This window comes from Pongo pygmaeus, chromosome 4, assembly GCF_028885625.2.
Source record: "Pongo pygmaeus isolate AG05252 chromosome 4, NHGRI_mPonPyg2-v2.0_pri, whole genome shotgun sequence".
NCBI lineage: Eukaryota > Metazoa > Chordata > Mammalia > Primates > Hominidae > Pongo > Pongo pygmaeus.
Window position 1 is genome coordinate 79858041 of NC_072377.2, and position 26593 is coordinate 79884633.

At 41.1% G+C, this 26593-nt stretch overlaps 1 protein-coding gene across 2 annotated transcripts in view; it reads left to right on the forward strand.

Moving 5' to 3' along the window:
- SV2C (synaptic vesicle glycoprotein 2C) overlaps window positions 1-26593 on the forward strand; it is a 280624-nt gene that overhangs the window by 123395 nt on the left and 130636 nt on the right. For both annotated transcript variants that reach the window (XM_054489369.1, XM_054489368.1), the window contains exon 4: window positions 4462-4613. In XM_054489369.1, the coding sequence (XP_054345344.1) occupies window positions 4462-4613 (152 nt within the window). The remainder of the gene's footprint in view (window positions 1-4461; window positions 4614-26593) is intronic.

Consider the following 26593-nt stretch of genomic DNA (forward strand, 5'->3'; position numbering starts at 1 on the left):
GCAAAAACCTAGAACTAATATTACTTAAGGAATAGCTCCAACTCTGAAATTCCAAATATTAACATTCTATTTCATTTGTATAAATTAAATTATTTTGAATCTGGCTAATCTCACACCTACGTAGAGTGTGAATTTCTATTATTATTCCTTCTGTGCCTCTTATTACCAAGGATAATTAAGATTTGACATTTTTGACAGCTAATAAAATAGACTTAATATCCAATACTGAGAAAAGTTCTTTATAAGCCACTCTGATCTCATTGCTTCATTTATGTAAACGTTCCATTAAATTTAACTTGAAAAAAATGAACTTAAACAGATTTCAACAGTAGCTAACTGATCATTCTATAACGAGCACTAAGCTCTCCATGTAAACTGGATTTAAGGATGTGTTACCCATCAGTTAATGTAAAAGATACTTGTGTCTTATATTATAGACTTTTATATAAAGCCAGTTATATTTTCCACATTAGCCTCCCACTGCAAAAGTTTCTCAACCCTAGTGCTATTAATATTTTGGACTGGATAGTTCTTTTTTGTAAGGAGCTGTTCTGTGAGTTGTAGGGTGTTTAGCAGCATCCCTGGCCTCTACCCTCTAGATGTCAGCAGCAGCCCCCAAGGTATGACAACCTAAAGGTCTCCAGACATTGCCAGATATCTGCAGGGAGCAAAGAGGGGCAAAATCAGCTCTATTTAAGATCTACTGATACATGGGAATTTAAGGACTTTCATTTACATTTTTTTAATTTCTTCATATATTTTCAGAAATTGTATCTTAGTGTAATAAACAAACAAAAAACAACAAATAAGGAAATTTTTAACCCCTCACATGCAATATTGAGGTAGAATCATAATGGGAAACTTCTTTTTAATTTATAAGATTTGGAGGTTGGGGAGTGGCAGATTTTTCTTATCTTCAAAACTTACCAGAGGAACCAAATTATGTTGTAAGACCTGAAAGCTCTTGCTTTATCTCTTCCCTAAATATTTTTCTGATGATCATTATAGCATCTGCAACCTTTTTCTGAAACGCTCACAGTTGTTATAGAAGCTCCTGGAATGCCCAGTGGGATTGCCCAGTGTCCTCTGAGCAGTTCCAAGGGAGCTCTCTCCATGACAAGGACCACTGGGTCATTTGGTCAAGGGATGACCATAGCAACTAAGGCATAGAGCAACTCAGGAACTCTTTGGGGGCTCCATTGCTGTCAAAACTTTCAGTCTAGCACCCTCAACTTCTATTATGGTCATATTGGTTCAGAAAGTGAGGTGTATATTTCTATTCACTGGAGATCTTTAAATCATCAGAACAGATTACTCCAGGAGACTTGGTATGCCAACTACAACATTGAAGAGTCTGGGAAATTCAGTTCTTTTGCGTAAACACTTAGCACATATCCACTGGGCCAGTTAATGGGGACTCAAGAATGAATATGATATAGTCCCCACCTTCAAGGGGTTTATGGGGTGTGAAACACTAGTAATAGTAATAGTTTCTTCTCTGTTTAAAGGGCATCACAGTAGGACAAGGAGTAATTTTTTCCCAAAATAGATGATCAGCCCACAATAAGAAATGTGAATGCTTGGATTGTTTTATATATCGCTGAATCTAAATAACTTTGCAAAGGATTTAAATAGAAGCCTTCTCTAATTCTTCAGACTCACTTATCCCTTAGTATTCCTTAGCAGTTCCTTGCAGCCTGCTTTGCAAACAAGTATTGAGAGACATCCAGAAAAAATAACCATGTGAAAAAGAGGCATTGAATAAAAACCAGCCAGATTGCCTAGAAGCCCCTACAAGTTGGTGTTTTCTTATGTAACAATGATTTGTGGAAAACTAGCAGGCAAATCTACAGTCTTCCACTTGAAATTACAGCCACACTGCAAAAAAAAGAAAGAAAGAAATTATAGCCACACCGAAGTACATTTATCTTGGTCCAAAGGGGGCTGGCATATCCTGACATACAGTAGTGCCTTCATGAAGTTTAAGTTATAGCTATTAAGAGGATGTCCAGAGTCCTCATGAAACATTAATGAGGATGTGAAAAGTCAGTAAAAACTAGGACTATTTTTATGCGTTGAGAAGTGAAGCCACAGAGTAGGGAGCTGGGATTTTATGGTGCAGAGAAATGGATTATTCACATCAAATGAAAAAAAGGAGTAGCATTAAATTATTTGTGACACAGACATTTTATTTCATACTAGGATTGTGTGTTATAATGAAACCACTTATAATCTGTTCAAAATATTGTTGAGTTTTAAAATTTAACTAGCTTACTGTACCAATAACCATCACACGTTTGTTTTTTGTCATGATTAATATGTGATATTTGTTTTCAGGGCTTTCAATGATCACAGATAGCAAGCAAGCATGCAGCTTACCCCTTGAAAGGGCCTCACTCTGTCACCCAGGCTGGAGTGCAGTGGCCCTTTAAGGCTCACTACAGCCTCAAACTCCTGGGTTCAAGTGATCTTCAGCCTCCCAGTGGTCTTTGTAGACAGCCTGGTGGAGTCTCATGGCACAGAAGATTAATTAAACGATGTCTTTCAATTTTATTATCTGCATTCCATCAAAAAATAAAAATAAAATAAAATTCAACTAGCTATCCATTGTATGAGCTCCTCAAGAAGCCCAGGCAAGAGTATTGTATGAGTCTAATATGGTGCAGTATAGAGCCAGCTCTGAGCACCCACCACATGCATTTGTTTCTTGTTTGAGGGTTTGGTTATGGACTTGGACTTGGTTGGCTGCCTCTGTGTGTGATGGTGCTAAATCTGAAGACAGGTTGAGTCACACCTCTAAGAATTTTAGGTAGAACCACTGCTGTCATAGCCCAGAGAAACTGATATAGATGCCTAAAGTTTGTGAATTTTAAACTCTTTGAACAGGAACTCCCACTAAGAAACACACAGTGACCCATTATATATTTAATATATGTACATTATACATGACAAATATGTTTATAACACAAATTTCATGAAATGATACTTATGCTTATCCTTATTACTTAGGTTGCACTTAAATATTTTTATCACTATCTCATTTTTAAAAATGCTCTTTACTGTTTATAGCTACTAAACTAAATTTTGCAACCCATAGATTGAAAAGCACCAGCCTAAGTGGTCTTCCTATGTCCACTGATGGATAACTATGGCATCACCTTAAACAGAGGGAAATACGTGAAATGGTGCCATATTTTCACCTACCAGTTGATGCAGGATGACATTGTAAATCCTGTGGTTTATTTGGTACACTAGTTTGCTGCCAAAATGACCTTGCCCTAAATTGCATTTGTCAAGAACACTGCCAATACTTCTTTATCATATCAAAGGCTCTAAGAAAATCAGTTATTGCTAAATAAATAAACATGCTTTAGTCCTTGACATCAAATTTGCATGAAATGTCAATAGCAATTTACCTTACAGAAATCTGAACAAAAATGAATCAGTGCATACTTCCTAACTCTATTAGATTTTGTGTCATCTCAACAATGTACTTATGTTGTGTGTCTTTTTAAACAAATTCTTTAAAATTCACATATTGCTTGAAGTGATAGTAATATTTTTCTTTACTACCTTGCTTTTTGAGGCAGTGGTTCCTAAAGTTTTAGGGCCAAGACCTATTTGAAATTCTGATGAAATCTATGGCCCATCTCCTAAAAATGAGCACTATTTTGATTCCATAAACACTCATTTGAGCACCCTTACCCTGGGTAGAGGTCATTGTTTCTGTCATCTCCCCAGAGCTCAGTCAGCAGCTTGTATAACTAGCTCCTACTGAAAAGAAGCATTATATTCCATTCTATTGATATCTAAACCACCAGCTCCTTATTTTATTCTACAAGTGTCCCTTTCACGTTTACTTATTTAGCAGTAATATCTACTGGATTGGGACTAGAGCTAATCTTGGAAATGACCCCATTAGTCATTTCAACTAATGTTTGTCAACACATTAACCTAATTTAGTGCTGCTGTGGGGTAGCAGTGAGTAAATACAGATTGCAGACAGTACCGTAGAGGTGTCTGAAGCTGTTTCCAAAGTCCCCACATCATGAATGGGACATGGCACAGCATCTCTTTTTAAAAACAAGTTAATTAAAATATTCACTAGATTATAGGAAATCAATGTAAGTTTTGATAAATATCACACGAAACACTCAACCATGAGCTGAAAAGCCAACTGAATCTCATGTTAAGCTCTATCAACCACCTGAGACAAACACCACTGCCACCTCTTGGTAACATAGCTTAATTGCAGGTTCAAGTTTTTGGAGGGATAATAAACCTATATTAAATATAGAGACTATAATTTTTACATTGTAAAATAATAGAAAATATATGTTTGTTGATATGCTGGGATAGGGAGAAAGCACGTGTTGTTAGAGTTTGCTTTGGCTCTGCCCTTTGCGTCTCACATGAGCTGTCCACACCCTGATTTCATGTATTCTCTGTACCTCTTGGCAGGATTGGAGGAGCCATACCCACTGTGTTCTCGTACTTTGCTGAAGTGCTGGCCCGGGAAAAGCGGGGCGAACACCTGAGCTGGCTCTGCATGTTCTGGATGATCGGTGGCATCTACGCCTCTGCCATGGCCTGGGCCATCATCCCGCACTATGGTAAGAGGCTGGCCTTGCACCAGCTGGGCAGTCACTTCATTTTGCTTCAGGCTCCATTCCCGTCTTCTTCCTCTCTTCTAAGGGCTACTTTGAGAAAAACTACTCATCATCATGTTTCTCCCTTTCATAGTGTCCAGGAGTTTTTCCCCTCTGTGTAGAGATCTGTATAAAGTAAGACTGTATCAAATGCCCTTCTGGTTATGTGAATGTAATGGGGGGAAAATATTTTCCTCTACTATGCTTTCACAACATTTCTGGTCACCAAAATGTGTGGGGGTGTTTTCTCCCACTGACCAATTCTCCAATAGCTGGGTGTACTACAATTTAACTCAGTTCTGACACTATGTTACTTGGGGTTAGAGTCAAATGGCACAGATTAAGGGCTAAGTCCCACAAGACTGCCCCCCATTTCAGAGGCCAATTGTAAGTCCAGGCCTCTGGAACTTCTAACTGACCAGCTATAAATGGAAGGTTCCTATACCCCCCATCCTCAGGTTTGATCATTTGCTAGAATGGCTCACAGAACTCAGGGAAACAACTCTCATTCACCAGTTTATGGCAAAGGATATGGCAAAGGATGTAGATGAACAGCCAGGTGAAGAGAAACACAGGGCAAGGTATGTGGGAAGAGGTGAGGGGCTTCCATGACTTCTCCACCTTACCACCCTCCCAGTGCCTCCACATGTTCAACAACCCAAAAGCTCTCCAAACTCCATAGTTCAGGGATTTTTATAGCTGTTTCTATAGGCAAGATTGATTAGGTATGATTGATTATTAACTCAATCCCCAGCCCCTCTCCCCTTCCTGGAGGATGGGGATGGAGCTGAAAGCTCCAAGCTTATGATCATGGCTTGGTCTTTCTGGTGACCAGTCCCACTCAGGACCCCACCAACAGTTGTCTCATTAGAACAAAAGATGCTCCTATTACCCAGGAAATTCCCAGGAAATAGGAGCTCTGTGTCAGAAACCATGAATGATGACCAACACATATGTTTCTTATTATAATCACAGCATCATAGTGTACTATTGCATTTTACTGTGTTTAAAGTAATCTCTTTCATTTGTTTCCTCTGTGCTATCAATGCTGGGGTTTCCTCTCCCCTCTGCCTCTCCTACCCTAAGTGGAGGTGGGAGGATACACAGATCAGCAGCAGCATATAAGACAACATGACTTATAGTTGTTCTTGGGACTGCCATACATATCAAACACACAGAAGTACCTTTACTCAACTCCTGTGGGCTCAGTCCAAAGCTCAGCTCCACATCAGCGCCACCTCTTCTGGCAACTCAGAACTGGAATGGGAGCAGGAAAACTCCTGTTGTACGGTCTGTTGAACTGCAGAACTTTAGAGGTGACTCCACCTGTCCACACTCCCAGATCCCCTCCTCAGTTTCTCCTAAGCTCTTACTGTTTCTGCCACCTCAGAAATCTGTACAGGTTGCATGTTTCTGAGCAATACCCCTCAGAAGCCAAAAGCTCCAAGTTGCTTCATCTATAAGCAGTGAAATGCATGGAAAGGTTAATTGAATCCAGAAATCAAATTCAATATATCAGGAAAGGGGAGAGAAGTGTTCTAGTTGCGTGTGTGTGTGTGTGTACATGCACACACACGTGCACATGTGCCCAAACAGGCTAAAGTTTGCAAAATAGGAATACTGTATAAATTAAAACCACATGACTTCAGAAACTCACTCTCTGCTGTAATCTAAAAAATTAGATTTCAAAAACTCATTCTTTGCTCATTTTTTATTTCTCTGCTTTTGTTTTAGAACAGGGTAATATTTCATTATAAAACACAGTTCTGTTAGGAAGCAGCCTTGGCGAAGTTGACTCATTGCTAAAATCAGACATAGACTTTAGTATTTAGATGTATTTAATTTGTTTTTTTAACTGAATTTTAACATGCTGAGTTACAAAATCATGTCACACGCTTTCTTTTGATGAACCTGAAAAGTTACATGAAAACTGAAGTCGTATTTAACAACAACAAAAGCAAGATTAACGGAATTGGTTACTTGGCCTGAAGAGAACTTCTTTGCTGAACATTTATGTTGAGTTCAGGGTGCCAAGCTCAAGGGGTAAGTTTTTCATTTTTAAACTCTTAGGTCACTTCTGGGCCAGAGATGCCCTCATACAGGCAGGTCCCCATATCCACCATGAGGCTTGTCTTCTGCCACCATCCAAGGAATTCAAGATTTTTTTTTTTTAATTTGAGATCTCAGGACCTCAGCCACCCTCAGAACCTTCCTCGGTAGAGCAGCGTCTAACTCATGCCGCACTCAACTCACTGGTTCAAGTGGAAAAGCCACTCAGGAATTCAGGAATTGCTTTATAGGAACGATGTTTAAGAAGGTGAATAGGAAATGCAGAGTCCAGCTTTACCCATCATTGCTCCAGAGCCACTGCTAGTCTATCCACTCATACTCTTTGTGCATATTCAAATAAGGGCTGCTCCAGGTAGGTAGCCAGAAGTGCTGCCCCACTTATCATCTCTGCCAACTACTCACAGAGGGCTCAACCTGGCAAATTTATACAGCAGCTGAAAGCTGAAGTGCTTATTTTTTTTTCTCTCTCTCTCTCTTTTTCTTTCTTTGTTTCTTTTTTTTTTTTTTTTTTTTAATACCTTCTTAGCTGGCCTTCAGGCCAGCCTTGTTCTCTTTTCAGCCTCTGATGAGAGCATTGCTCCTTGGCTCTCGCTGAGCTTGCTCTCTGGAGCCCCTTGTCTCCCTGGTTAATGGCTGTCTCTTTACTGGTCCTCCCTTCCCATCATATCGCTCAGAATTTCACTTGCTGCCCTTCTTAAACAGGTAACTCACACTGGCTTCTGCAGCCTACGTGTGTCCACCGAGCCTGGGCAAGACTGTTTTTATTTTTAGTTTTTTTCTCACTAGGGATTCAGTTCTTCTGACTCTGCCTTTCACCCATCCCTGCCCTTGAACTCTGGATGGTTCCAGATTTTCTCTCCTGCCTTGTCACCAGTCAGTCGGTGGCCAACCCACAAAGAATAAGCATGATCTCCACCTTCCTTTTTCCAAAGTACACTGAAGATTCTTCTTGTTTATAGCTGCAAGGGCTAATTAATTCATATATAACTAGAATGAGGGAAAGTTGGGAATCATAAACAATGCATGAAAATGTTACAAAAACAGTGACGACACAACAAAATTGAATGTCGGAGGCTGACATCAACTTTTATGTTGACAACACCTTGAGAAATAATGACCAGGTTAGGAAATGAGTAATGTAAATATGAAAACCTTATGCCCATGCTTTACGAAAGGCTTTCCATGGCCAGAAGTGTGGCCAAAAAAACCATGCATTTCATTCAATTCTGTCCGCAAATTAAAATTAAAAATGAAAAGCTTTAAAAATAACTTTGCTGAGGTCATTGCTATACTCTTGCAATTTGAAGAGTTTTAATTTTTGTTTTAAAGTTTAATTTTTAAAATCTTGTGCTGAGGCTTCTGGAATGCTAATGACATTCTATATCTTGAGCTGGGTGGAGGTTTTTAATGAATTTTTGATTTGTAAAATTCATTAAACTGAGTGCTTAAGATTTGTGCATGTTACTATATGAATGTTACACTTTTTCGCAAACACTTTTAGTAAGTTTACCACCTCCCCCATGCCCTGAAAACACTCATGCTTGGATTTTACCCCACATCAATCAAATCAGATTCTCTGGACAAGAGACGCAGCATTGAGAGTTTTAATTCTTATTTTTTTCAGCTTTATTGAGGTGTGATTGACAAGTAAAAATTATATACATTTAATATATACGACTTGAAGGTTTGATATATGTGTACATTGTGAAGTGATTACCACAATCGAGCTAATTAACATCTTTCATGTGTGTATGATGAGAACACTTACTCTCAGCAAGTTTCAAGTATACAATACAGTACAATATTATTAACTGTAGTTACCATGCTGAATATTAGATCTCCAGAACTTATCATCTTATAACCAAAAGTTTGTGCCCTTTGACCAACATCTCCCCCCATCCCTGAGCTCCTGGTAACCACTCTTAACTACTCTCTATTTCTATGAGTTCTATGAACTCTATTTCTATGAGTTCAACTTTTCAGATTTCACGTATCGGTGAGTTTGTGCAATATTTGTCTTTTCATGTCTGGCCTATTTCACTTAAAATAATGCCTTCCAGGTTCATTCATGTTGTTACAAAGGAAAGGATTTCTTTCTTTTTAAAGGCTGAACAATATTCCAACATGTGCATATATGTGTGTGTGTATGTATGTACATAAGTATACACATACAGTTTTAAAGCTTTACTGTTTTTACAGTTTTATAGTTCTGAACTTACATTTAAGTCTATAATCCATTTTAAGTTGATTTTTATCTATGGTGCAAAAGGAGGTTCCAATTTCATTCTTTTGCACGTGGATATCCAGCTTTCCCAACACCATTTATTGAAGAGACTATTCTTTCCTTATGGGGTACTCTTGGTGCCTTTATCAAAGATCAGTTGACTGTATAAGCATGGGTTTATTTCTGGGCTCTGTATTCTGTTCCATTGGTCTATGTATCTATGTTTATGCCAATACTATACTATTTCAATTACTATAGCTTTGTAATATAATTTGAAATCAGGAAGTCTCCAGCTTTGTTCTTGCTCAAGATTGCTTTAGCTATTCAGGGTATTTTGTTGTTCCGTACAGATTTTAGGATTGTTTCTTCTATTTCTGTGAGAAATGACATTGGAACTTTGATAGGGATTACATTGACTCTGTAGATCTGTTTGAGTAGCATTGACATTTTGACAATATAATTCTTTCAATCCATGAATACAATATATCTTGCCATTTATTTGTCGTCTTCAATTTCTTTCATCAGAGTTTTATGCTTTTCAACATACAGATCTTTTACCTTCTTTGTTAAATTTATTCCTAGTTTATTCTTTTTGATGCTATTGTAAGTAGGATTGTTTTAATAATTTCTTTTTCAAATACTTCATTATTACTGTGTAGAAACACAACTAATTTTTGTCTCTTGATTTTGTATACTGTCACATTGCTCAACTCATGTATTCTAAAATTTTTTGGTGACGTCTTTAGAATTTTCTATATATAAGATCATGTCATCTGCAGAGACATACTCTTGTTTTACTTCTTTCTTTCTGATTTTGATTCCCTTTATTTCTTTTCTTGCCTAATTGCTCTGGCTAGGACTTTCAGTACTATCCTGAATAGAAATGACAAGAGTCTTCCTGGTCTTGAGGGAAAGCTTTTAGCTTTTCACCATTGAGTATGTTAGCTGGGAGCTTGTCGTGGATGGCCTTGATTATGTTAAGGTACATCAATAGTTTTTAAAGCTTCTGGGCAGTTCTAATGTGCAGCCAGGTTTGAGATTCTTCAGCTTCCTGTCCATGGAAGGCCCAATGGGTGACCTCAGAAGTTTGTTTTTCTGTTGGGCCCCTAGAACTTGATGGTATGTATTGGGTGGGAGTGGGGGGATGTGAATGAGAATAAGGAGAACAGTGAGCCTGATCTGTTCAGTGTTTGAGTTTTCATATCGTTGGTTTCATCCACGCAAAAACACTTTCTTGTCCATCTGGTTTAGAATCACACTTAAAAAGTAACTTTGACATCTAGATATCTCCTCTTTTCAATGATACATCTTTTAACTTTACCTAAAATAGACAAGGGGCTAAAAGTCTATCCACTTTCCCTGAAGCCTCTGAAAAAACTAAAGGCTTACATCTCTCCTCTGAAATCTGCATTGTATAAATGATGCCACAGTCCACAGAAACAAGAGCGGGTCCACCCCTGCTGCTCTGTCCTCTTTCACTGAGGAGGCCTTTGAGTGCCCACCACTCCCTGTGCATTGAGTTTGCACCCTGCAGGGAATGAACACAGGAGTGTAATAAAGTGACTCAGAGCCAGGACCTCAGCCTTCTCATATTAGTAATGGGCTTTGCTCTGGAGAGAAGGAATGGATAATTGGCATCCACATTGCAAATGTATTTCAAATGATAAATAACACACAGGCTCGTGGACAGAGGTGTTCGCTGTTTGTGGGTGTCGCTGTTTAGTAATTAGGGCAGAGCAGTCAGTGCACAAAGCCTGAGCCTGATGCTGTGAGACTGGAATTCTGGCCCCTGACAAGCCTCTGATGCAAAGTAGACCTTGAGTGGGTCACTAAGGATTCTGGAAGGAAATCTGGAAGGATTCTTGTGAAGTTAGACACTGGAATAAGGGATTGGATTGCTCTAAGAGCTAGTGAGTTAAGACATGGGCTGTGGCCAGGAGTTTTTGGTGGACAGTGGAGTCTACCCAGCCTGCTGAGACCTAGCTTTTGTACCAGTGTGGAATAATGATGGTGCTTTCTCTTCATATCACTGCTGTCAGAGTTGAAATTTTCCCCGGAGACAGATGGTCGCTAACATCTGAAGGTTCCCAACATGAATGGACCTCACCCAATGCTGACAAGGCCTTAGGAGGCAGAGTGCTTGGCTGTGGTCACACCAGCACCTTCCCTGCCACCACTCCATTCAGGAACTTCTGGGCTGTCTGTGTCTCCCCCATGGCAAAGAGCAGTCCACTAGAGCAAGGGAGGAGGAAGAGCAACAAACCCAGAAGGAAATGCCATTGCCTCAAAAATCAGGTGCCTGTAACAGCTGAAAATAGGTATTTAGAGTTGGCTTGGCCGGTGCAGTGCCTCACACCTGTAAACCCAGTGCTTTGGGAGGCCAAGGCAGGAGAATTGCCTAAAGCCAGGAGTTCGAGAAAATTTGGCTCTTCTTGACCTAACACCCATTCTCAAGCCTAGGCCTTCTGACCCATAGTGGGAATTGGCTACTGGTTCAAAAATAAATAAGCAGTATCTTCAAGAACAGATAGGTCAGGTGTAAAGGTTCTCTTTCAGCCTTCCTGCCCTTCCTTTCTCTCTCCACACTCTGTAATAATCAGGACACATCAGCATTTAATGGAAGCCCCAGTACCTCAGGGGGAATGGGAACAGAGAGCTGAATCACAGGCACTTTCCACGTTGGCTGAGAGCTTTCATTAGGCCCAGGCTTTGGAATTGCTGCTGGACTGCGGCACTGTCCGCTCCATTAAACCCTCTGTCATCATTTTCCCTTTTAAATTCATGTGCGCATTAGATGAGGTGTTCTCCCCTGCCGTGTGCATTACAGTGTGTAGCAAAGACGTTCAATTAGCTAAATGGGAAAGTTCTTGTTTTAGCACGAAAGGCCACAGCTCTGAAAGCCCACAGCACACTGGGCCTCGTCTGGCCCCCAGAATAGCCCCATGGCCTCTATCTGGCTAGCCCTTCACTGCAGATGTCGTAGGGTCAAACTTGGGGCTCCCATAAACGTCAGACTTACCCCACCCTACCTCTCCAGCCATGATGAGATGTCCAGGCTTAAAAATACATATATTCCCAAGGTTGTCCAAATTACCAAAACGTCCCTACTTCCTTTGGCTGGCAGGAGAGGCAATAGCTATCTAACTGAAGAAGGAAGCAGGGAAGGATTCCTGATTCCTCAACCAGACAGATATTCAACAAGAAGGAAGAAAAAAGTCAGCTTCCTTGTTCACAAGAAGGAACGCACTGTGGCCAAGGGAAAGAGGTGTAAAGTGAGAGGTATTTTGAGTCTCAGACCTGCTACTTCTGTGAGCTCTGTCTAAGCTTTTCAGTCTGATCCAGCCCACTCTCCTAGTCAGCATTGTAGTAAGGATTAAGCAAAATAATCTTGTTAGAATACCCAGTGTGTATTTGATGCTCAAAAATGGTAGCTATTATTGCTATCAGGTCATCCTATATGGGATACCCAGATTGTCAGAGCAGGCCAAATGTGAGCTACATGAAAAAAGAGGGAGAAGGAACTAGAAAGCATAAACCCTGCCTAAAGTTTGAGATTAGAGAAGTCAGAGAAAAGGAAAAAAAAATGGATAGAAGCTAAGATAAAGAGAGAGAACCAAGGTATTAAAACAATACTGTAAAATCTTGATGACTTTGTACCCAATAAATCAGAATCCTCCATTTTTCTGTTGGGTAATTTAATATTCAAGGGGCATGTACTATATAAAGACCCATTTTCAAGGCCATGGTGCTATCATTCCCAGATAGAAATAACGAGAGTCTGACAACTCTAACCTGTGAGCATCAACTACCAGCTGATTCTGCGGGTTATAAGGGCAGCACCAGAGCCAAGCTCTATCGCAGCACCAAGATGTCAGAGATCCTGGAGACAGGCAGTCAGTGCAATCGTTAACAGCATGGGCTTAGAGGGAAGGCCCTGCTTCCAAGCCACCTCTGCCCTCTCTAGCTTTGTCATCTTTAGGACAGTAACCTAGGCTCTCTGGTCCTCTGTTTCCTCATCTATAAAACAGGGATAATAATAGTATGACCTAGTACAATTGCTATACGATTGCATTACTGGGTATATACCCAAAGTATTATAAATCATTCTACCATAAAGACACATGCACATGTATGTTTATCGCAGCACTATTTATAATAGCAAAGACTTGGAACACACCCAAATGCCCATCAATGATAGACTAGATAAAGAAAATGTGGTATATATACAACATGGAATACTATGCAGCCATAAAAAATAATGAGTTCATGTCCTTTGCAGGGGCATGGATGAAGCCAGAAACCATCATTCTCAGCAAACTAACACAGGAACAGAAAACCAAATACCACATGTTCTCACTCATAAGTGGGAGTTGAACAATGAGAACACATGGACACAGGGAGGGGAACATCATACACCAGGGCCTGTTGGTTGAGGTAGGCAAGGGGAGGGAGAGCATTAGGACAAATACCTAATGCATGTGGGGCTTTAAACCTAGATGATGGGTTGATAGGTGGAGCAAATCACCATGGCATATGTATACCTATGTAACAAACCTGTACATTCTACACACATATCCCAGAACTCAAAGTAAAATTAAAAAAAAAAAATACAATTGCTGTATTAAAGGATGGTATACAAAAAGTGCCTGGCACAGTGCCTGGCACAAATGTTCATTAAGTGTAGTCTTTGCACAGTGCCTGGCACAAATGTTCATTAAGTGTAGTCTTGTATTTTCATATTTGGGACTGAAGTTTGGGTCAGGGAGGAAGAATTAAAAAGAGGAATATTTAAAAGATTGTACTCACCTTTTCCTAACCATGTTTTCTCAATGGTTTACCTGTCATTTGAAGTTGTGGAGACAGATAAGAAAGATTAGAGGTACAGGAACAGAACTTCTAAGGCATGCCAAAGTGTCCTGTGCCCACTACTTCAGGGTGTCAGTGCAGGCCTCACGTGATAACTGGGGTTCCTCTCAGCAGCTCAGCCAGGACAGGCAGGTGCCAGGTGGCCCAGAGCCCTGCCCTCTCATCTTTGCCATGTTTCACTGAGTGTTACAGCCCTGATGATCTTATCCTCAAGAGTCAGAGTAAGACGTGACAGAGGGAAGTGATTTGGTACATTGACTTATACCAGTATTATTTCTTAATTTGTTAATTTTAGGATCAATCTTATATTTCATCTCAATGAAAGAATCCTTGGCTTCCGATTTCCTTCAGTGATGTTTCACTTTTCCCCATGCAATAATAAGACGCATCGGTCGAATAAACATTGATGGTATAGTCTTTAAGGGCTTAAAAAGTGGATATGAAATTAAAAAAAAATTATCATGTGTTTAAGTGCATGGCCATTTCTTTGAATGCGTCTGTTTCATTGTTCATGGCACCCAGAAGCAAGTGTTTGGAAAGTCTCACATGTTGAAACAAGGCCACAAGCCAGGTCTCCCAGCCTAGCCTCTTGTCTCTCTCCCCATCCTCTTTGTTTAGTTGGGGTAATATGGAGCCTGTAGGGAAGGCATCTATCAGCTAGGATGCAGATCGTCCCCACAGACCCAAAAGACGTCTATTTACTTTCTTGAGGGATTGAGAATTCTGGCCAGATCTGGTAAACAATTTTCAACATTCTCATGCTGACCTTTGAGGTTTATATAGTGAACTCAGAGGAGCTACCTCCCCTACTGTGAATTAGGCCAATTATTGTGGAATTGACGTCTGAACTCTTCCATTCAAGCTCACCAGAAAAGGAAGTGAAGTCAGGCATTTACTGAGAGCTTTCTGTGTCCCAGGCATTGTACCAGGTATGTTATCTTATACATCTGATCTTAAAATGGGGAAATGGGCTTTAAAATATGGCAGTTTCCTGCTCTGGTGCTCATGTGAAGAACTGCATGTTCCTGTGCTGATAGCACTGCAGGTGACCCTGTCAACCTGGGGTTTGTGACCATACATCCCTCTGGTAAGTGGGTGAAGCCCACAGACCTCTTCCCAAAATAATGTTTTTATATACATAAAGTGAAATAAATAGGATTATAAATGAAATCAATTGTTTCAAAATAGTATTATCAAAATGTATTAGCATATTAAGTAACAACATCTAGTGACAGAGCTAGTAGCTACCACAATTTTGAAGTAGATACAAGTGTAGAAGCTGGAAATAAACTAGTGCATTCTTCTCAATCCTAGGAAACCACTGGACCCCAGATTCTCTCCAGAATCCATTTCTTCACTTTAGTTAAAAATTAGAATTGACAGCCAGGTGCAGTGGCTCATGCCTGTAATCCCAGCACTTTGGGAGGCCAAGGTGGGTGGATCACTTGAGCTCAGGAGTTCGAGGCCAGCCTGGGCAACATGGTAAAACCCCATCTCTACTAAAAATACAAAAATTAGCTGGGCATGGTGTCAGGTGCCTATAATTCCAGCTACAAAAGAATTGACTAAATAGAAAGGAAAAGCCAAATTAACAAAGGTATAAGTAAGATATAAGTTTGTTTTATATCACATGAAAGAAGTCTGGATAGAGGCAGTCCGGGGCTGGTGTAGTAGCTCAACAATCATCATCAAAGGCCCCAATTCCTTTTTTCTCACTGCTCCTCCATTCTTAGCACATTCCAACTGTGGGGCTGGAATTCTAGGCAGCACAAAGTGGGAAGGATTCATAAGGATATGTCTGTACTCCCAGAAAGAATCTTCCTGGAAGTCCCACACAAATCCACTTGAATCTCATTGGCCAGAATTTCAAGACAAAGAAAGTCTTGGAAATGTAGAGTAGCTGTTTATTCCTGGCAGCAGGGAGAATACAAATCAGTGTAGAGTGGATACAGGGAGGCAACTGGCCATCTCTGCTGCACCATTTCATTCTTACTCTGGAAAATCTTTTAGGAATGTTCCTGCATTTCATAATCTAATGTTTAAGTGTGGCCCTTCCATCCATTTTTGGATGCCAGAAACAGAAAGCAACTCTGGCTAACTCAACAGGAATTTCTTGGAAGGCTATTGGAGAGCTCAAGGAATGGTCAGCAAGGCTGGAGAACCAGGCTCAGAAAACAGCAGAAGACAAAGGAATCCTTCCTTAGATGGCTTACGTGGCCTTTCAGCAAACTCAAAATTTCAGCACTCAGACCCAAAGAAAACACTTACAGTTTAACAAAAATTGGCCCAAATTACACAACTTCAGTTTTAGTGCCCCGAGGGGCTTTTAATATTGTTAGATTTTCTTCCAAAGTCATGGGGAGTTGCTGTCTTTGCAAGATGCAATCCTTAGGGGCGCCGCCTGCTGTTAGTAAATCATAATTACCCAAGCATGACATTGTGGACAAGTCACCCCAGTGCCCTCATTCAGATAAGTGCTGAGTACACACTAATGTGTGTCGGGAGGAGAATCTGGGCCCATTTGAAGGTAGGCATAGTTTGGGCTGCTGTGGCCTTTCTATTTGGTTTCAGAGAATGTAGATACAGGGGTCTCGAGACCCTCAAGCCAGTGTGACTCCTCTGCAGCATTTCAGAGTGTATTAGACTTCCCTGGTACTCAGATCACAGTTGGCTAGATCCTGGGGCTTCCCCAAACAAAACGTGAATCTGAACCTTACCAGCAGACTAGATCCCCCTCAAATCCTGGAGACCTTGACATACAAAAGAGACAAAGGCACCCATACCTATGGTAAATAAAAGTAGAAACATTGGTTTTACTTATTGTAGATATAGGTGCCTACTCCAGGAGCTGTTGATGTTGGGGTTTGTCCTGAAAACAAATTGTGAATAAATTGTGAATACATTTTATAGTATTAAAAAATTAGTTTAAAAAATTAATGGCAATATCAAACGCTGGAAAGGATGCAGAGAAACAGCATCTCTCATGCATTGCTTGTGGAAATGAAAGATAGTTATAGACACTCTGGAAAGTGGTTTGACAGTTTCTTTAAAAACCAAACATATGCCTAACATATCACTCCTGGGCATTTATCCCAGAGAAATAAAAACTTGTATCCACTCAAAAGCGTATGCATGGTTATCCATACAACTTTATTTGTAACACCCAAAAGCTGAAAACAACCAAAATGTCCTGCAATACTATAAAATGCTACTCAGCAATAAGAAAGAAGTGATTGCTATAACAGCATGTATGGACCTCAACAGCGTTTTGCAGAGTGAAAAGGCCAATCTCAAAAGGCATTTATGTAACATTCTAGAAATGACAAATATAGAGGTGGGAGAACACGTTAATTATTGGCAGAGGTTTGGAATGATTGGGGGGTGGGGGGTGTATGACTATAAAGGAGTTGCATCTGGGAGAACCTTGCGTTGACGTAATAGTTGAGTGTCTTGGTTTTCAATATGGTTATGTGAATCTACACATGTGATAAAATAAAACAGAACTATATACACACATTGCACTAATGTCGGTTCCATGCTTTCGATATTGTCTATAGTTATGAAAGATTAACCATTGAGGGAAACTGGATGAAGTGTACACGGGATCTCTCTGTACTATCTTTGCAATCTTCTGTGAATCTATAATTAATTCAAAATAAAAAGTAGAAAACAAATGACTAATACCTTTCAAAAGGGCAGTCTTACATATATTATCTATTTATTCTAACGATTTTGGGGGGAAAAAACAACAGTAACTATTACTACCCTTTTTTGAATAGATGGGTAATACTACCCAATTTCCTGTTGCATAGAAATTTGGTCATTCCCCAGATTGACACAGACGATGGAAGATTAAACATTAGAAGCAATCATCTGATCCTTGTTTCTTCAAAATGTTCTCTATACATGAAGAAACTAAGAAACTTCTCCAGAGAGCAACACAGAGTTGGAATGGTGTCTGGGGCATCTTAACTGTCTCTACAGTGTGCATGTGTGGCCCAGATGCCAGCTACCCCTTGTCTGTCCAGGCGATGCTCTCACAGCCCCTTGCCAAGCATTCAGAGACCCAAGCCTTCATCATTTGCCATGAGGAAAACCAGTCACATGCAGAATTTTTTGTTGTTTTAAAAATTATCTTAGGCTCAGGTGGGAGGATTGCTTGAGGCCAGGAGTTGGAGACCAGCCTGGGCAACATATGTTCTATAAAAATTTTAAAAATTAGCTGGGCATGGTGGCACACACCTGTGCTCCTAGCTATTTGGGAGGCTGAGGCAGGAGTATTGCTTGAGCCTAGGAGTTTGAGGTTACAATGAGCCACGGTCAGGCCACTGCACTCCAGCCTGGGTGACAGAGCAAGACCCTGTCTCTCTCTCTCTCTCTCTCTCTCTCTCTCTCTCTATATATATATATATATATATATATATGTATAAAATAAGAGACTGAAGAGATTTTTTACATCACATGTTTTATAACCCATGTTTGATAAATCCTGATTTGATACTTGTGTTTCCCTCAAAGACAACATAACTTCTCTCTTCTCCTCCCAACACAGCATGCAACTTCTCTAGCTCCTCTCTTCCTCCAGGAATCAACTCCACTGTCACCCCCAACCCCTTATTAGTCAGAGAAATCAAGCTCTTCCAGCTTCTGGCTCCAAACTTGCATACCTGTCTTAATCTGCTCAGGCTGCCATAACAAGATACCACAGACTGGGTGGCTTAAACAGCAGAAATTTATTTCTCACAGTTCTGAATGCTTGAAGTTCAAGATTAACATGCCAGCTGAGTTGGCTTCTGGCCACCTTCTTGCTGTGTCTGTACGTGGTGGGGAGGGGGAAGTGGTGGGGGGATGGGCATCGGCCTCTTCTGTTTTTATAAGGCCACAGTCCTGTCAGAGTAGGGTCCCACCCTTATGAGCTCATTTAATCTTAATTACCTCCCAAAGACCCTATCACTTTCAGGCATATTGGGGGTTAGAGCTTCCACAATGAATTTGAGAGACATAATTCAGTCCATAAAACTACCCATTGTGATCTTAGCAAACAAAGGGCCCTCTAGCTACTAGAAGGGCCCCACCCTTTGAAGGCACTGGGATTTCTTGGGTTTTTTTCCTGCTGTTTTATTGTTAGCTACCTACTGCAAACCTAACTTGAAACACGGATATCTTTTCTCTCTAAAATAAGGTCTTGTGCTATCATTATGATTCTGTTAAGAACTCCTCATCTCATTTTCCTGCACATTTTTATATTCTGCACTAGACAAAATATATATGTGTGTGTATGTGTGTATTTCTTTGAAAATAACTGTTCTGAAAATACCCTTGCTGGGCTGAATTTATCATTAACCTAATTTGATCCTTTATCAAAGGCTTACAATTAACACCATTACCAAGTCTTAGTAACTCACCGCTGTGTTTCTAAATTAACTTTCACCTGTAGGGACATAAAAATCACCATCATTTTCGAAAATGTTCCTTGTTTGAGTGTCGTAATTGTTCCCCAGATTTCCATGAATAATATTTAAGTGACTTACAGGACAAGAGATACTTACAATTTTGTGGAAAGGGAGAGAATGCTTCCCTCATATCTTAGGGTACAAGTCGAATAACCTCAAAATCCTTTTTCTTCCATATCTAGAGTGGGGTCCCCAGAAGGAGTACTCCCTTAATTTGCCCAGGCTGTTAAGGTAAAAAATTGTAGAGCTACCCATCTCTTCTTCACAAGCACAGTATTCTTTCATTTGCAAGGACTAAGCCAAACTTTATTTTTTTACATAACCTACCATCAGAGGCATTGATGTTAAATTACCTACCAGTTCCCTATTCTCTTATGGGCCGATTTTGTGTTTCTATTTTATTCAGCTGTCTCTGTCAAAATCAAGTTTAGATTTGCCCTGAGTTGCTTTGAGAAGGTCTCAAGAGAATCCAAGGGGACACTGGGTATGGCATCTTAGCCAGTGTGGCCATTCAGCACCACTGGGCCACACTGATGTTTCCTATGTGACTAATTTCCTGAGATGTACAATCAACTGCCTAGAGTAGAGCATTAGAAAAATAGATTGCTAAATACGACAGAGTGTGAGGTTGAAAGCTTGACAGGGAATCTAATTATGCAGTGAAGTAATTCCTAGGGATCCTTCTCAATGATGGAAGGGGCTTCTTTGGGAGGTTTCTGATCTTTTATGTAACACTGAGGCATGCTTCCACTTGAGGATAAATTAAATTGCATGATCCACTTCTTCCTCATTCCCATGCTCAGCCCTCAAGGAGCTCTTCAGCTGTGCTGTCTGTCACACCATGGAATGTATAAGACAAAAGGGAGTTACTTGGGGCTTGGACAGGATACTTGCAAAGAGGTTGGAAAACGATGAGCCTGAGAACTGGGTGGCGGGAGATGGCAATGGTCAGCCTTGAGATCTGGTGAAATCAAAGGAGGCAGAGTGTGATGAAAGGAAACAGTATGGGTTAGAGCAGAGTGAAGTGGTTACTGTAGATCTTAATCAAACAAAAAAAAATTGCTCTTGTGTAATCTAGTGGTAGCCAAAGAGATGAGCCATTTAAGCCATTTGTGTATTCCATGCCCAGTCTTTCCAATGATTAGTAGCACTTCTTAATGGGATGACCAGCATAGGTTAGGCAACTGGTTGAGGGCCATGGAACAAAAATATATTTTCTCTGTCTAAAGTATCCAACAAAGAAGTGGATTCAATGGCTTTGCCTCCATTACAGCTAAACAAACTGGGATTGAGCCTTCATTTAAATTACTTGATGAGAGTATAACACTACATTTTGGGTTTGGCAAACGTTCATTGGGCATCCATCTGTGCCTGGCCCCATGCTGGAAGCCAGAGGTGCTTCTAGGCTAAGGTTGGACTGCAAAGAAATATCTGGTCTGGGGTAACAGCAAAGAGTCCTGAAGATGAAAAGCCTTGCTTCTCATCTTGACTGTTTCAGCCTATGAGTTCAACGAACCCCTTCCTCAAATACTATAATGGATCTGGGAGTTCAGCCTTGCTGGGGCCACTTTGAATTCCACTCTGTTCTTTAACCTACACTGGTCTTCCTAGTTAGATGGAAGGTACACATTAGCCTGAGGGGTTAGGTGGATGGCTGGGGAGCAGTGGGGCAGTTGGGAAGAGTCCCAGGGGTCTTGGCTTGACAATTTAAGACTGAGATGGGCTACTTAAATATCCTAGGAACCAAGCAGGTGGCATGAATAAATGAAGCTGGCAGAAAAGGGAACAGAAGCAAATGAGAAAGCCCACACCCTCTCTAGAGGATTAGCAGCTACTGAGCTGCAGCAGATTCCAGTCATGCAGATATTAAAGCCCAGTTTGGCCAGATCTGATTTCCAAAAAAAAGGCAAAATTCTGGATATTTATATGAAGTCTCTCCCATTTTTAATGCTCTAATTCTTATGTATTCTTATGGAGATACAATTTACATGTGTGGTAAGTAGAATAATGGTCTCCCAAAGATGTCCATTTGGTAAGTACGTGTTTAGCTTGATAAGAAACTACCAAACTGTTTCTAAAGTCACTCTCCCATAATCCTCCAATGTTTAAATGTTGGCAGCTAATTCAGAAAGTTTCTAAGCAAGGTATAGGCCTAACAGAACACACGTGCAGGTCAGATGTCAGATGTGTCCCAGTGTTAAGGAGAGCTGCACTGGCCGGGAGAGGAAGACACAGGTGATGGGCCTATGCTGATGGAGAAAGATGTGTCTCTCTGGGAGCCTGAATAGGGGAAGATTCTCAGAATTAGGAGAAAGGCAGGTGGGATGCCCCTGATCACTGGCTGTATCTGGCAAGCAGCTGTGTCCTTAAACCAAAGGAAGTTAAGCGGGCCCCACAGGAAAAGAGTTCCAGGGATCAGAGAGAGAAAGAGCTTGGTTTCAGACAGAGATTGGAAGTGAGGACAGAAAGGACCTGCTCAGGGAAAGGAAGGACCTCAGGGGCCTTCTGGGAGGGATGGAACGACACCAAACATCTGATTGGCAGACGATGACACCTTACGTGAGAAGTACCCTTGGTGATTTATGAAGATTTTCAGAAACATCATCTCATGATGCAGATAAAAGCCAAATTGCATGACAGCCTGTACTGCACAGGGGCGGGCCAGGCAGAAGACCCCACAGTGAAGAAGCAGCTGGGCCAGCTCCTTGCAGGAGCACCTTCCCTCTGCCATGTGTGGTCTGTGCTCGAGGATACTCCAGGCCAGGGTATGGTTTCTGTCTTGTAGTGGACAGAGGGTGGGATTCCACAAAAGCAGAGAAAGAAAAGCTGTAGAAGGGGCATTTCCCCCCTGTCTGGCTCATAGGGGGTTCTGGAGGCACCAGTAACCCAGGGCCTTCCTAGGGCATCCTACCACCCTCTCCTTGTGCCTGATACACATCTCTATCTTACAGAATTGTCTTTATAATTGCAATAAAACAATAAATATGTTAAATATGTTTCTTTAGAACTCTAGGCGATTTCTGGGCTCTTTGAGGCCAGAGCTGAAGTCTTAGTTATCTTTATAACCTCCGTGGCACTGAACACAATGCGTGAGCCAGACGAGCCCACGGTGAGTGTTTTGCTGACTTGAGTCACAGAGTCCCGTAATAAACAGACTACTCGGGGGTGTCAGTCCCCTCCACACATCTGGCTGAGACGGTTCCATCTAGTTCTGATCAGCTTTATTAAATAAGCTTGTGCTGTGGGGCTATTTTTTCCTGTGTGAACTGGCATTTCCAAAATGGGTTACCACCCTGGTGGCCCTAGCTGATGGGCTTGAAGGGGAGGCGTTCATCTTGTCCCATCACAGCTCACTTGGCTGAGACCTCTGCAGGAGCTCACATGCGGGCCAGCAGAATCACAAGTAGTTCTCCCACCACCCGAGGTTTTATCATTGCTAAGCTACTGCAAGATTATTGTAATTGAAATGGTTCTCGGGCTTCTGGTGTTCTCTCTCTCTCTATCTCTCTCTCTCTTTCTTTCTCTCTCTTTTCTTTTTTTCTAGCCTGTGACTCGCATTTTTTTCTAAGGCATTGTATCAGTGGCCTTTGCAGGCTGCTCAAGGGATCCAGACTTTTGCATTTATTGAACATGTCAGGCATTCATTAAATACTGCACCATCAGGGAGAATTTCCCTGCTATTAAGCATCGACTCCAGCCAAATCAGATTCACTTGGGCGTTTCTCAAAGAAAAGCCTGTCAGCATGATAATGGTTTGAACAGGGCGGAGCTGTATGGTTGAAGTGTGACAGGGCAGAAAACGGGCTGTGGTGACCCCAGAGTTGGTCCGTAACTCACAGAGGAATCACAGAGTGGAGAGGCTTCAGAAAATCAGAAATCTGACTGTCATAGGTAGCGGGGCGAGCTGCCTAATGAAGCACTTCTGGAAGGCTCAGCAGGAGGGTGGGGAGGATGGAAAAACCCATAACTGAGCAGCTAGAAAATTAAGGCAAGGAAACCGTAAGTCTGCCCTCCAGACTGCCACGGTTTTGTGTTTGAGACTGAGGTCACTCCCCCAGGGAAAACAAGAGGAACTGAGAGGTGAGAGTAGGGGAGAAACACCCCTCACTCACCCCTTGAATAATCCTGTACTAATGTTTATTGAGCATTTATTATGTATTGTACTTTGTTCCAAGAAGTGAAGATATATTCTTTAATTTTTACAACTATTCTATGAAGTAGGCGTTACTATTATCTATGTTTTACAGGTGAGGAAACTGAGGCCGGGAAGTTAAATGGCTTGCCCGAGGTCACCCAGCTAGTAAGGTGGAGGAGCTAGGATTCAGGGCCATGCCACGCCTCCAGATACCACAACCTTAGTGGCTTTACTATGTGGTTTTCCATTCCATTGGGCTGACACCCAAGAAGCCACAGGTACTCACTGTGGCCCACGCCCAGCTTTCTGTGAAACAGTCCTCAAGTTCAAGGGCAATACCTTTTCCCCTCCTCCCCCGCCCCCAAAATGGGTCCTCCAAATGGCCCAGCTGAGAAAGCAGGGAAATTTCTAGAAATATTGGCATAAACTTTGGCTGAAAGTGGAAACCCCACCGACACCCATCCTCCATCCTCCCCACTCTGCTGCCTGTGTCTGCCAGGCTGAGGATCCTCACCCTGGTGCGGGACGGCCATGTGGCCATTCAGAGCTCTTCCCACCCCCATCCAACTTTGCAGTGCTGTTGGTTGCTTCAGAGCTTGAGGATCTCTGGACAGACAGGATTTGCTCTCAGGTTTCACGTTCCTTCCTTCCTTCAGGCTGGACAATTAGAAATGGGTAGGAGGGTAGTAAAATGGACACAATGAACTATTCCTTCCAGGCAGGCAGCCCAAGCTGTTGGCCCTCTTATTTCTATTTGGACTTGGAGCAAGTCCTTCAGTGAGGTTAGTTACTAGGAGCCACGTCAGCTGACCCTCACTCCTTTAAGACTTTCCCACCTTCATGCTCACCTGTACATAAGTTCTTTGTCACTTTCTGATGAAGTCTGAGCCTCCAAATTCCAAAGCTAAAGTGTAGTTAGCCCCTACCATTTCCTGTTTAGACAGGGCAAGATGGCACCCAGCAGAGGAGAGAGAGGACATATATGTGGACAATGCCCTTATCCCCTGGGGGGCTCGCATAACAAGGGCGAAAGCCCTCCCTCTTTCTCAAAGTCATGCTGCGGCTAGACCTCAATGACTGAGAAAAGAAGAGTGATGGGGAGGATGACGAGGTTGGGGAGAGGAAGCTTGAACTAAAATTCTGAAGTACATGAGATATTGTATGCTGGTGCAGTCATTCTGGAGAACAATCGATGATGCTTGTCAAAGTATGCAAATATATACACACCAATCAAACATACCCCCATCTCTAGTATATACCCGGAGAAATTCACATGTAAGTCATGAGTAAGGATGTTCACAACATGTTTGAGAATCTGTCTGTCCATTACTACGGGAATGGGTACGCACAAGGCAGTGCAGTACTTTGCATCAATTAGAAACAATCATGGTAATTCAATACATCATAAAAGCAGCTGAGTGTAAAGTAAGAAAAATGTGAGGACTATATCATGTTGCCATTATATAAATGAAAAGACACAAATTTATCTTGCAAGGATTTACTCAGATTCAAATCCACAATTAAAACACATTGGCTATGATGGCAGTCATGGAAGAGAATGAGAGTGAAGAATGTTCATAAAAGGGATAATTAACAATTCACATTATTTGCACAATGCTGTATCAACAGCATCGATGATGTGCTACCATGATGTGGTCGTGGGGAGGGTAATGAATTCAGTTCTCTGCACCTAAGGTTGAAAAGAAAATAAAATGTCAAGAGTTTCATTGGAGTTCATTTTAATTATTCATGTAGGCAATATTGTCTAAGCATAAGATTTGTAAAGAACAAATAACATAGCATGGCTGGGCGTGGTAATCCAAGCACTTTAGGAGGCCAAGGCGGGTGGATCACTTGAGTCCAGGAGTTCGAGACCAGCCTGGCCAACATGGTGAAACCCCATCTCTACTAAAATTACAAAAATTAGCTGAGCGTGATGGCAGGCACCTGTAATCCCAGCTACCTGGGAGGCTGAGACAGGAGAATCGCTTGAACCCAGGAAGCAGAGGTTGCAGTGAACCAAGATTGCAGCACTGCACTCCAGCCTGGGTAACAGAGCAAGACTCTGTCTCAGAAGAAAAAAAAGAAAAGAAAAAGAAAGAAAAGAAAGAAAGGCAAGAAAGTAAGAAAAGAAAAGAAATAACATAGTCCTGGACTATGAATCAGAGGCTATATTTTCTTACTTACACCTTTGCACCCTTGGGTTCTCAAAGCCTCAGTCCTGACACACGTTAACTAGAAAATGTTTATTTAATTCTGACATAACATCCTGAGTTCCTGTGTAAGTAATTTGCAAAAGCCAAAGAATGGATTAGGAACTCTCTGAATGAAATTTCTCTGCCCAGTGCAGGAACCTGCAGGGTTAATTGGTGCCTGTGAATACAGTGTAGCCACCGTCATTTCCAAGGTTACAAAACACCCCCTCATCGGTTCAGTTGTTTTTCTTTGGCCTTCAAAGACCTAAGTGTTACAGTTACCATTCTGTGCAATAGGTCACCAAAGTTTATTCTTCATGTCCTACTGAAATTTTTTACCTTTTAATAAGTATGTGAAATGATGGATTTGTTAATTAGTTTGATTTAATCATTTCACAAAGCAAACATATGTTACAATATCACATTGTACCCCATAAATATATTAATATGTACAGTTATTATTTGTCAATTCACAAAAAGATCCAGGAGTTAATGTACTGAGGCTTGCTGCAGCTCATGGCTGATTTTATTTTTTCTGGTCTTGGGAAGTTTTTTATTGAAATATTTTTTATGTCATAACAATGAAACTGCATTAATTCACAACATGGAGGGACAAGCTCTTTTAGGGAGACTTCTATGTACCTAATTATTTTAAACAAATGTTACTTTATTTGTTTAATATGTCATGCATTTTTATAAGCCGGAATGTATTTGAGCATATCAGTTTATAGCATATGATGTGGTGTGTTATTCAATAAATATTTAAATGTGAAGGAACTAGTAATTCAGAAACACCTATGACATGTTCCTAGAACTGCCTCACACAGCAATTTAATATTTTCTCTTTTTGCTGCAACAAAATTAAGTGTATCAATTCACACTGAGCAATAGGGTCACTATTATATCAGTCTGTGCATGTTTCTGAAAAAAATTATGACTCAAATTCCAAAGCACGATTTATAAATAACATATCCATTTTATCAAACTCAGTGTAACATATT